Genomic DNA, 12102 nt, shown 5'->3' with positions numbered 1-12102 from the left:
GCACTTTAATTACCGAGTGAGTGTGAATGGTATTGACATGAGCAGTTAATGTTGAAAGATTCCTGGGTTGATGACTATGAGTACCAATAGTAATTCACCCTTTAATCTTTATTAATTCAAACCTTCCTTTTAACTACAGTAGATTGTGGCATATAATTTGACTTTTGAAGCCTCAAAATCTTTCCAAAAACACGAATTGACTTGTGCTCCAAGTATGAACTGTCGGTGGCTGCCACTTTGAAATGAGAAAAACATAACACTGGTAATTCAAATTAAATCAGTGTGCCATGTTTATTGAGTGAATTAATTCTGCAAGATCCCTTAATGACAATCGAAACACTTTAGAAATAGGCAAATTCATCGTCTTAACCTGACGCCAAGTAATTTTGGAACTGAGGTCTATTGGTAGGCTTTGAGAAATCTTGGTCTTGTGGCATTTTTGTCCCATAAAACGGCCACCCCAGCTAGCTCTGAAATCTTGGATTAACTGTGTATGTACGCGTTGCATTCCTGGTGATGATGCAACCATTCTGACGGTTTTCGAGGACCCATTCCGGTGCATGCTGCTCAAGGTTAGGCCAATGGCTGGTCCCTGCTCTCGTGCCTCACCTTGGGCAGGTTCCTATTCCTTGTACCAGTTTTTCACTAGCACCAAGTTCCCTTGCTGCAGCACAAGTGATTTGACGAGTTAGCACGTTCTGATTTCTAGCTTGAAACCAGCTTTGCACTTCTATTTTTGCCAAACCCATCTCTGTTCTTCATTTGCCTTCTTGTGGACATGTCTTAAAACTTGTGCGCGTCTACTTGGCAACACAGCCCTTATCACCTGCTTGATCCCATGTGCTGGCTTATAAGGTGAGCTAAACGTGCATTTCTGAGGTGTAAGACTGAGGGCAACTCCTAACGTGAGCATAGCATTTCTTAGCAGAAGAGGGTGGCATGGTAGCACAGTGGTTAGCACTGCTGCTTCACAGCTCCAGGGTCCCGGGTTCGATTCCCGGCTTGGGTCACTGTCTGTGTGGAGTTTGCACATTCTCCTCGTGTCTGCGTGGGTTTCCTCCCACAGTCCAAAGATGTGCGGGTTAGGTTGATTGGCCATGCTAAAATTGCCCCTTAGTGTCCTGGGATGCGTAGATTAGAGGGATTAGCGGGTAAATATGGGGGTAGGGCCTGGGTGGGATTGTGGTCAGTGCAGACTCGATGGGCCGAATGGCCTCTTTCTGTACTGTAGGGTTTCTATGATTTCTATTTACTTGTATGCCGAGTATAGGCTTAAAGATGATTTTTGGCACTGAAGAAATGGTCATCTTATCCCTGGAGCAACTTGTCCATTGCGAACTATGGTAGGGATTGAATTACTAAGTAATTCCTTCATGCCAGTATTCTAATGTCATCAGCACTTGGTTAAGTAGGTGGAACTAAAATATATGGAAGCCAGAAAACCAATGAAAAACTAGGGAAAATCTACATTTGAGACTGCAACACTGCTGCCAAGATAAGGAAATTGGATTTAATGCTGTAAATCCTGGGAACTGATTTTTAGATATCCAGTCCCAAACCAATCTAAACAAACTGTGATGGTATAAAAATGGCTCAGTTTAAGCCTGCTTTACTGGTGCTGTTAGCCTGGTCTTTGAACAATGCCAGTGGCTGTAGTCCTGCCAAGTGAACAAGCACTAGGTGATTTTCTCAGCCTCTTCAAGTATTAATGTTGCTTGTGACAGATGTTGCAATCACGCTGTCCGTGGATAGGTTACGAGCTCAACCTACCTGGTGGTCTCCAAATCTGCCTTGTGAATCTTCCCCATCGTTTTTTTTTCCTGCTGCTGCCAATACCATGGATTCCATAGCACACCGAGATTCTCCCAAATAGAAATGCCACCAGTGGGGTTCCAAGTATATAATATAATTTTGATTACAGCATTGTAATAGCTATTAGAGTTTGTTGAACTATAAAGTCTCATTGTTGCAGATCCACTGATGGACACTCTGATGAATGATCCTGTGAAGCTGCCCTCTGGGACCATAATGGACCGCTCCATTATTTTAAGACACCTATTGAATTCACCAACAGATCCATTTAACCGCCAGCACCTGACAGAGAATATGCTGGAGCCAGGTAAAGGATGTTACTTTACACCTACTGCACCAATTAGTAGCTGCTTCCAACGACAAGCTGGGTCAATGCTGAGTGCTACAGGCCAGGAAAGTTTGAGGTTTAATCTGTGGTCAGTTATCTGTAGGAATGTCAATGGGCCAGTAGGATTGACTACATACTACAAATGGGTACAAAATCAACCAGAGTTACCACTTTTAAACAGCAAGCAATAACCCTGATTGGAAAAGAGTCTGAGGATGTCCGATAAGGACAGGAATGGACTCTTAAGCTTAGCATCACAGAGGATCAGCCATTTGGGCAACCAAGCAGAGGGCGGCTGGCAACTGACATTCTATCAACATAAGTCACTGCCTCTAAGGTTTGTTTCAGGAAAAGTGCAGCACTTTGCTGCAATTCTTGGGGCAAGAGCTTACACTGTACCAATTGTCTGATCTTAGCTATCACCTTAATTGGCAGAAATCAGAGCTGAAAGAAAAATCAGTATCTCCACAAAGTTTTTTTCCACTACGTACAGGGCACATGAGTGTGATGGATTACTCTTCTTTTAACTGTGTAGGTGGAACTGCAACATCAGTGGAAGCTTTACACTTTCTAGGGCAAATAAGTCTGCTGGACCGGCACACTATCCACTCGTTTAAACATCCTCTCCCTTCACCGCGAATGTGCCATGGCTGTAGTGCATCTGATCTACAAGATACACTGCACAAGTTGCCAAGGCTTTAGTACCTCCCAAACGGGGTCCTAGATACACTCAGGGCAGCCAGTGAACGGAAACACCAACACTCTGAAATTCTACTCTTTTGAGTCTCATGCCGTCCTGATGTAAAACATTGGTCATTCATTCACTGCTGAATAAAAATCGTGGATACACAACCCGGACAACATTGTAGACACGCACTCCAATGGCTCAAGCAGATGGCCCACCTCCTTCTCCAGGGCAGCTAAAGATGGCCAATAAATACTGGCCTTCCCACATTGCAAGGATGGACAAAACAAAGTACTATTTATTTTAGATTAACTTTGCTGGAGTATTTATTTTGTCTCTTTTCCCTTATAAAGGGGAAGATAATCTAAAACTGCTGAAAGACTAAGATTTAGATATGTGACTGCCTTATAAGACAATGAAGGAAGGTGCTTGCTAGATCAGTTCCATTCTATTCTCAGACTGTACTAATTTATTTCTATTACAGTGCCCGAACTGAAGGAAAAGATCCACGCCTGGATGAAAGAGAAGCAACATGCAAATCGTTCATCGCAGTGAAGTGTGACATGAGAGGGATACAATGAGAAACGTTTGTAGTTCTGAACGTAGACCACCAGATTATTAAGACCCAAAAGCAAATCTGCTTGACAGTGAGGCTTTGTAGGCTACGTTTGCTGCACTGATATTAAAAAGGGTGAACTGAACAGATTAGAAAAATGTTAATGTCTCTGTAAATAGATCTAATTTAAAGAACAAAAGCAAGTAATAGGAGAAAGGTTCAGAGGTGTTGGGTACAATTTAGAATACCTTTTCAGTACAGCTACACGTGACCAGTGCAAGTTTAAGGCGCTGCACTCAAGGCCTTGCAGCAATTTCAAAACGTAAAGGGTCTGAGCAACCATGTTTTTTAAATGACTGTATTAACAGAAGATGGTCTGTATTTTAGGTTGAAGTTATTACTGTATCTTGCGACCAGTCGCTGCTAAAGGGACTGTTTTGTTTGCTGCACTAAATGTTCCTCAAAACCAAAGTAATGCACAGGCCCTTTCCCTAAAAGCTGATGTTTTAATTATGAGGCATACACAGTTGGCTCACAGGATTAAAGGTGAGACTATTGAATTCTATTTGTTTACCATTAATTTATATTTCGTTTCTAGCTTATCCTTCTCCCGTTTCCCACCCCCGCCCCGGGTACTGACACCGACGCATAGGCTTTCAAGCAAACTCTATAGCTGGCAAGAGAGGTTATGAATTTCCTCCATTTTTTTGCCGAACCATGTTCCAGGGCCATTGTTGTTTTTCCACAGTATGATCTGCATTATTGGAATATTTTGATTGCAATAAGGATTTTTTTAAAAAGCGACATTTCCTCCAAGAAATGATTTCATTCCAGCAACTGTTGGATTGTCTTCCTCTCCCAGAGGACCTTTTTATTGTTACTGCACACTAGAGGCGACTCTTGTTTGTCAGGAGTTCCTTCAGCCTTATACCGATGTTTTAAATATTATATAGTTGGTGCCACTTCAGTGAGTACTTGACAAGTGAATAAAAATCCAAAGCGTTTTTCTATCTGCCCTGTTGTATTCACTCCTGTTACATTAATTTGAGCTTTTAATTCTTGTAAGTTGACTACATTTTTTGAGTACATTTTAGCACATTTACATTCTTTGTAATTTGCTGCAGAGCTTGTTATTTCAACAGTCCTGAATTGCAGCAAATTGAAGTAAATGAAAGTTATTTTGCGTAATGGAAAATCTTCTTTGCAAGTTAAATAAAGTATGCAAGAAAAAAATCCCAAATTAGTGATTTTCAGATAGACGAATTGCTCTCGATTCCACAACAATACTTCGACTTGAGGAGAACTGACTCTGCCACTCTGCTTCTCGTAGATTAGAAATCATCCACTATCGGCTGGAATATCTGGATGTTTTGTAGGCTGCAGTGCTGTGACCTGTGCAATTCTGCTGCGTGATTCCCGTTGCAGTAACGAAATGGGGCCTAGTCACCCTTCAGTGTAGCAACAATTGTGTAACAGGAAAAGCAAATCCAGTTGCCAGGTTTGTGTATTTGGACATGTTGCTCAGTCATGCCGTGACCAGTGTCGTGCTGGCGTTAAACCAATTGCAAGCTGTTGCTATAACTGTTAAGATTATGAGATTGCTACATAATGCCTCCACCTTGAAATTGTATTTTATTTGGAGTAAAGTATATAATTGTACAAAATCATTACAGAAACAGCAATAAGTGGAATCCACAGTATGAAAGTGTCAAAGGCATTTGGAATTTTTATTCCAGTTTTACATGGATTGTCAAGATCTAGCTCTTATCCCTACAATTCTATGTGTAATTAACCCCTTGTATTCTAGTAAATCTTTCCTCTCCATCTCGGTTTGGATGCATGCAGCTCGTTGCTTCAAATTCACATATCAGGTGTTTCGAACGTAAATTGTTAGTAACATAATTTACAATGTTCCTAGTTTCAAAATTGGTTTTTACGTAATTTTTTTTTTTCAAATTGTACTGAGCCTTAACTCTCTCTCTATAGCTGTGTGTTCTTTTTATGCAATGTACTCCAGTAACATAGAATAAGGTAGCAAGAGGGATAATTGAGGAAGTGTTCAAAAGCATTAGAGGTAGTTTTCATTGTCCAATTCCTAACATTCAGCAGTCTGTCTAATCCTCTGCAAGCTATTCGAGGATCCAAAGCCCGTTTCTGTATTAACATCTACAGCACCCCTGCCCGAATTCTAGATTAAATAACTTTATTGTTGCATTAAATGCTGGATATTGACAACTCAGCATTATACAATTAATATCTGCTGATGATACACCATAAAAATTGATGGGGGAGATGGGGGGGGGGGGGGGGGGGGGGGGGAGCGGGGAGGGCAAAAGTATACTAAATAGCCTGTACGTTTGAAAGTCCACCAAATACCCAGACTTAAACAAAAAGAGAAACTGGAAATCTGCAATTAAAAGCAGAAAATGGTGGAAATACACAGTAGCCCTAAGGATATCTGTATAGAGAAAAGACAAGCCAGTGTTTGAGGTGTACAATACTCCAGGGACTTGAGCCTGTTTTGTATTTTACAGGTACTGACTGACCTGTGTATTTCCAACCATTTGTGTTTTTTAATGTTGAATGCCTAGGTTTAGTTTGACTCTATCCCCGCAGTATACAAGTCTTACTTCATAAAGAACTGAGTTAGCCAACAGGCAAAAATTTAAAAGGTAAAATTTTTATTAGCCGCTAGAGTTGTGTCCACAACTAGAATATTTAAAAATAAATGCCATTGCTCGAGTGTGTAAATTTTCTACAACAGTGTTATATACATAAGGACTAGATTATTAAATAAAAGAATTCAGACTAAATATTTTAATAAGTGAATCTTGTGCATTTTGTTTTCATTTTCCTTCATTTCTATCCTTCTCAGAATCCCTTCTGTTTAATCTTTTGAGCCAACGTTAATTGCTATGGTCGGATATTGTTGGGTTTTTTTTCTCTTTACTGCACAGGGAAGGTGCTATGCAGAAAAAGAACACCTAAGGCGCCTCTGTGTGCAATTTGTACAGTCACATCGTCAATAAAACTGCCACTGATTGTAATGCAATTGTGAGCATTATGTGAGGCGTAGTCTACCCCTTCCCAGTTCAAACAGACATGTAACACACACACACATCAATCTGTTGATAATTTGACCTAACCTTTGAAGTTCATTTTTGTTACTTTTTTAAAAAATATATATATATATATATGATGAGCAAATGGATGATGACTCTATCTAATCCAGAACCCTTCTCAAGACAAAGCTACAGCAATTCAAATTGACAGTCACCCGTAGTGTCTAACTTCACAGTATTGGCATTTTGACCAGATGCCGAGGCTCTCGGACTCCAGACCAACACCGTTCGGTGTCTTCCCCCCGCCTGCCCCCCCTTTCAGACCCTGAATTATTTTAATGCTGTACTTTCTTGCATAAAGGACAATTGAGGCTTTCCTGGACTAGAAAGGATGAAAACTTTGTTAAATTTAAGATTGTCAAATCTGTTGCGTAAGGTAATTTGAAAGTCTTTAGACAATTATAATGACACCTTGATAGTGTGATCATACAGATGTATCCTTCTTACCCCAGTATTGTTGAAGTGGAAATTCTAGCACTGCAGCAAGATAAAGGAGGGAATGAAGAGCAACATTGTCCAAGTAAAGTTTGCATTTTTGGTAATGTTATACTATCTCTTGCTACAGGTACTTGAATTTCTAATTTTTTTTTTTGAAAAGCTGGAAATTATTTTTGTTTTCTTTGTTTTTTTCTAATAAATGCTGTCAGAATCAGAGAACTGTTTTTAATGATAAACATGCTCAGAATGGTGATTCCTACAGACTGTTCTGATTGCTCCCAACCTTTGAATTCCAATAAATGGTGGTACACATCTCAAATAACAAAATGGTATCATTGTCTTCTGCTATTTGAGTGGGTTGGAGGTTCTCCGCTTGCTTTTTAAACACCAAACGTGACACACAATTGAGTGACTTTTACTCCAGGCTGGATTCCACTCAGTGATCAACAATGATGTGGAGATGCCGGCGTTGGACTGGGGTGGGGCACAGTAAGAAGTCTCTCAACACCAGGTTAAAGTCCAACAGGTTTATTTGATATCACAAGCTTTCGGAGCACTGCTTCTTCACCGGGTGAGTGGACTGGTGTTGTGAGACTTCTTACTGTGATCAATGATGCCGAACCCCGAAAATGAGACACATGACAGAATCTTCACTCTCGAAGCTACCAGAATCTGCTTAAGTCACATGCCTCATTTTTGGGGTTCTGCTCATTTGAATCTTTGGGTTTTTAATCTTGCTTTGTAAAATTGCCTCCATTTCACAGACCTGATCAAATTTGAGTTCAAGCCAGAAAAAGATGCCTTAAGTTATTCATGAAACATGTCCACAACTGATTCTTACGCATGGTTACTTAACAGTTCTTGCATAAGAGATGTGATACTTGTTGCCCAACTCCCTTCCTGGCAGAGATGATAATTCATGATTGTTTAAAGGATGCTCAATCATGCAGCATATTCAGATATTACGCAGCTGTTGATGTATCTGAATATTTGCCGCATAACGTTTGGATTAAAGAAATGGTGTGTAGTGCACATTGGAAGCCAAAGATTCCAGATATTACTTTGAAAAGTACCTGTTAAGTAGCCAGGTGAACTTCTGTGCACAAGGTTTCAGCCATCAATAACTAAAACTAGTTCAGAGAATCCCTACAGTGCCAAAGGAGGCTATTCAGCCCATCGAGTCTGCACTGACTGCAATCCCACCCAGTCCCCATCCTCGTAACATCACATATTTACCCTGCTAGTCCCCACTGGCAGTAAGGGTCAATTTAACATGGCCAATCAACCTAACCCGCACATCTTTGGAGTGTGGGAGGAAACCAGAGCACCCGGAGGAAACCCACAGGGAAAACGTGCAAGCTCCACACAGACAGTGACCCAGGCTGGGAATTGAACCTGGGTCCCTGGTGCTGAGAGGCAGCAGTGCTAACCACTGTGCCACCGTCATTAAGCCAGTTAAATCATGGGATTGAGTGACCAAACCCTGGCAAAAAAAAGTTTAGTATAACTTCAAAAGACAAAGGGGAAAATATAAAGAACAGGATTGCGGGTGACCCAATTATCCTGTCTCATCCTAATTTTTGAAATTTTTTGTATCATCTGTGAATCTTTAGGAATTATACCTGATCAATCCCTACCTATCTGCATTAATGATCCTTTATATATTGTTAATGGTATTCTAGCTGTTTAAGTAGTTTTGTCCAAGATGGTTCATTAAGAATTACCTGGATGATGTGAATCGAGCTTTGACACAACATGTCTGCAGTGGCTCAGTGGGTAGCACTCTTGAATTCACATCTCTTCAATTCAGAAAGTTGTGGGTGCAAGTCCCACTCTAAAGATTTAAACACAAATTCTAGGTTGACACTCCCCTGCAGTACTGAGAGTGCTGTACTGTCAACCAAAACCTGGTGTGGGACCTTGCTGTGTGCCAACGGGCTGCCACATTTCTCTACAGTATAAAAGTGATGACTACACTCAAAAATATCTTGTGGGCAGCAAAATGCTTTGGGAAGTCCCGAGGTCATGGAAGACACAAGGTAGTTGCTTTTTTTTTACTGTCACAAGGGAATTTGATGTTTGTAGATGCTAGTAAGTTTCCATCTATTACCTTCACAGGGCATTGTGAAAGCAATGATCTACAGTGAACGTTGAACAAGCACTTTGCACCACAAGGAGTTTAATTCTAAATTGCGATAAATATACTGGTACGGTACGACCAACAGTCACTTGTTTATGATTTTATGGGGGGGGGGGGGGAGAAAAGTTCTAAAATATTATAGCAAAAACACTCACCTGATGAAGGAGCAGCGCTCCAAAAGCTTGTGCTACCAAATAGACCTGTTGGACTTTAACCTGATGTTGTGAGACTTCTTACTGTGCCCACCCCAGTCCAACACCGGCATCTCCACATCATGGCAAAAACAGCCATTTCAGGCAGGAATTTGGCATGTCAGCTACGACTCTCTCCAACATTTACAGATGCACAATAGAAAGTATTCTTTCTGATTGTATCACAGCTTGGTATGGCTCCTGCTCTGCCCAAGACCGCAAGGAACGACAAAAGGTCATGAATGTAGCCTAATCCATCATGCAAACCAGCCTCCCATCCATTGACTCTGTCTACACTTCCCGCTGCCTCAGCAAAGCAGCCAGCATAATTAAGGACCCCACACAGCCCGGACATTTCTCTCTTCCACCTTCTTCCATCGGGAAAAATACATAAAAGTTTGAGGTCACGAACCAACTGACTCAAGAACAGCTTCTTCCCTGCTGCTGTTAAACTTTTGAATGGACCTACCTCCCATTAAGTTGCTTTTTCTCTACGCCCTAGCTATCACTGTGACCCTACATTCTGATTCTCGTTTCCTTCTCTATGAATGGTATGCTTTGTATAGCACGCAGGAAACAATATTTTTCACTATGCTAATGCATGTGACAATAAATCAAATCAATAAATCAGATCAAATCCGGAATAGTTCACCTTGCCTATCTATCCAACTTCCTATACAACAGCCTTGATGCATTTGTAAATCTGGTAACTGAATCACGTCTTCACCCTGCTGCAGCTTTCCGTTGCTCGTTTACACGTGTATCAACCTATTGCCAAAACGTTTGTCTCAATTCTGAACTTATTTTTGTCTCCCCTAATTTAAAACAAATGACCGCTTATTCTTGAGCTATATTTGAGAAAACATTTTCCCTTCTTGGCAAGGTGTAATTTTTAGATAACATTTGAGTTCACAAAAGAGAAATACTGATGCCAGAGTTAACTATATAGTGTGGTTGTGCATAAAGTAATTTAGACCCATGCCCTAAAGATTCCCTTAGCAGTAAATTGTATCAATGGCCCAGGATGGAGATTCATCGGTTTAAAATGGAACAGATTACATAAATGGCAAAAAATACTCAGTTTTCTACCTAACTGAAACCAGATGGAGAATTAACTGATTCATGGTTTCCTTGAAGTGTTGTTTATTTTTAATGAGTGATCTTTTGAAAAGATCAATGTTCTACACAATGTTTCCCAATTGATTGCCATCACCCATCGCCCGGATCATGAACTTTTTGTTTATTTATCAGTAAGATTTATTCTTGTAATACACAACACATTAGTGCAAATGGACATACAATGAAGATCTCCACCACAGAGGAATTTATCATAACAGGATTAAGCCCTCTTGTTAGGAATCTGCTCCACGTAGCCATTGGGAGAATGAAATGAGGATTGGCAACGCAGCACGGTGGCACAGTGGTTAGCACTGCGGCCTCACAGCGCCAGGGTTCAATTCCAGCCTCGGGTCACTATATCTGTGTGGAGTCTGCACATTCTCCCCATGTCTGCGTGGGTTTCTTCCCACAGTCTGAAAGACGTGCTGGTTAGGTGCATTGGCCATGCTAAATTCTCCCTCGGCGTACCCGAACAGGTGCCAGAGTGTGGTGACATGGGGATTTTCACAGTAACTTCATTGCAGTGTTAATGTAAGCCTACTTGTGACAGTAAATAAATAAACTTTAAAATCCTTTTGAGGGTTATTCTTGTGCTTTTGTTTTATGATTAACTTTTATCATTAGATTCGACATCCATGTTGGAAGTTTTTTCTTTTGAGGTTGATCAAATGCGTTTTGATTGTCAAAAAGTTTCTACTTTGGCATCCTGGAATCCAGCTGTTCATCTTTGAAGAGTGAGGGATCTTTTGACAGATTCCTGAATTGGCTATGTCTTTCTGAAGAGTTGTGCCAATGGCATGAATGTGTGGAAGGTTGATGGTCTATTCTAATCTTAATGGCCTCATTTATGAATGTGCACACTTTGAATCTCAATCAAACCTTTTCCTGTTGTACATGCCTTTTTTGGAGGTGACATGTTCAAAGTTTACACTCTGTTCTTAATGTAATACTTTTTATTATGTTTTTATGGGATGTGGGCATCACTGACTAGATCAGCATTTATTGCCCATCTATAATTGCCGCCACCTTGAGCTGCTGCGATCCATGTGGTGTAGGTGTACCCACATTGCTGTTTAGGAAGGGAGTGCCAGGATCTTGATCCAGCTACAGAGAAGGAATGGTGGTTATAGTTCCCAAGTGTGTCAATAACATTTGCATTGTCAAAGTAGAAATCCATCTGGGTACATCCTAGGTGTGAATTTTGCAGCTCTTACCACCCACGACCCGTGTATTTGAAGATGGTGGGCACATAAAATAAAGTAGGTACCACACTCACCCCACAGTGGTGCCTACTTTTATTTTATGTGCCCCCATCATATGGGGGGATGGAGCAGGGAGGGATGCCGATAAGATGTCAGATTTATTTGAGTTCAAATACAACCATCTACTGTGGTGAGATTCGAGCCTGGAACCCCAGAACATCAGTTTACCAGTTCAGTGACCTATACGACTAGGCCACAGGAGATGTCAGGCAGTCTGCCCCCCTTGGGCCTATTGAGATCCTTCAATGAACAATTAACTACGGGCCTCTATTGTCTCCCTTTAGTGCCCTCCAGCCATTGTGCACTGAGATTAGACCCTGCAAAGAATCCACCCCCGGTGCTTAGTGAGTCAAGTTAATAATTTAAGATATGGTAAGTCACTAGTCGGTGACCATCATTGAATACTCGCTCATTGTACAGCGATGTTCCACATTTCCTATTTCAAGTAC

At 41.0% G+C, this 12102-nt stretch overlaps 1 protein-coding gene across 1 annotated transcript in view; it reads left to right on the top strand.

Moving 5' to 3' along the window:
- ube4b (ubiquitination factor E4B, UFD2 homolog (S. cerevisiae)) overlaps positions 1-5220 on the top strand; it is an 81384-nt gene extending 76164 nt beyond the window's left edge. Inside the window, exons 28-29 of the mRNA XM_078238684.1 lie at positions 1973-2119; positions 3310-5220. Of these exons, the coding sequence (XP_078094810.1) occupies positions 1973-2119; positions 3310-3380 (218 nt within the window). The 3' untranslated portion in view covers positions 3381-5220. The remainder of the gene's footprint in view (positions 1-1972; positions 2120-3309) is intronic.
- Positions 5221-12102: the final 6882 nt, after the last annotated feature.

The sequence above is a fragment of the Mustelus asterias genome, chromosome 22, assembly GCF_964213995.1.
Source record: "Mustelus asterias chromosome 22, sMusAst1.hap1.1, whole genome shotgun sequence".
Lineage (NCBI taxonomy): Eukaryota > Metazoa > Chordata > Chondrichthyes > Carcharhiniformes > Triakidae > Mustelus > Mustelus asterias.
This window is presented reverse-complemented; position numbering and strand designations above follow the sequence as displayed.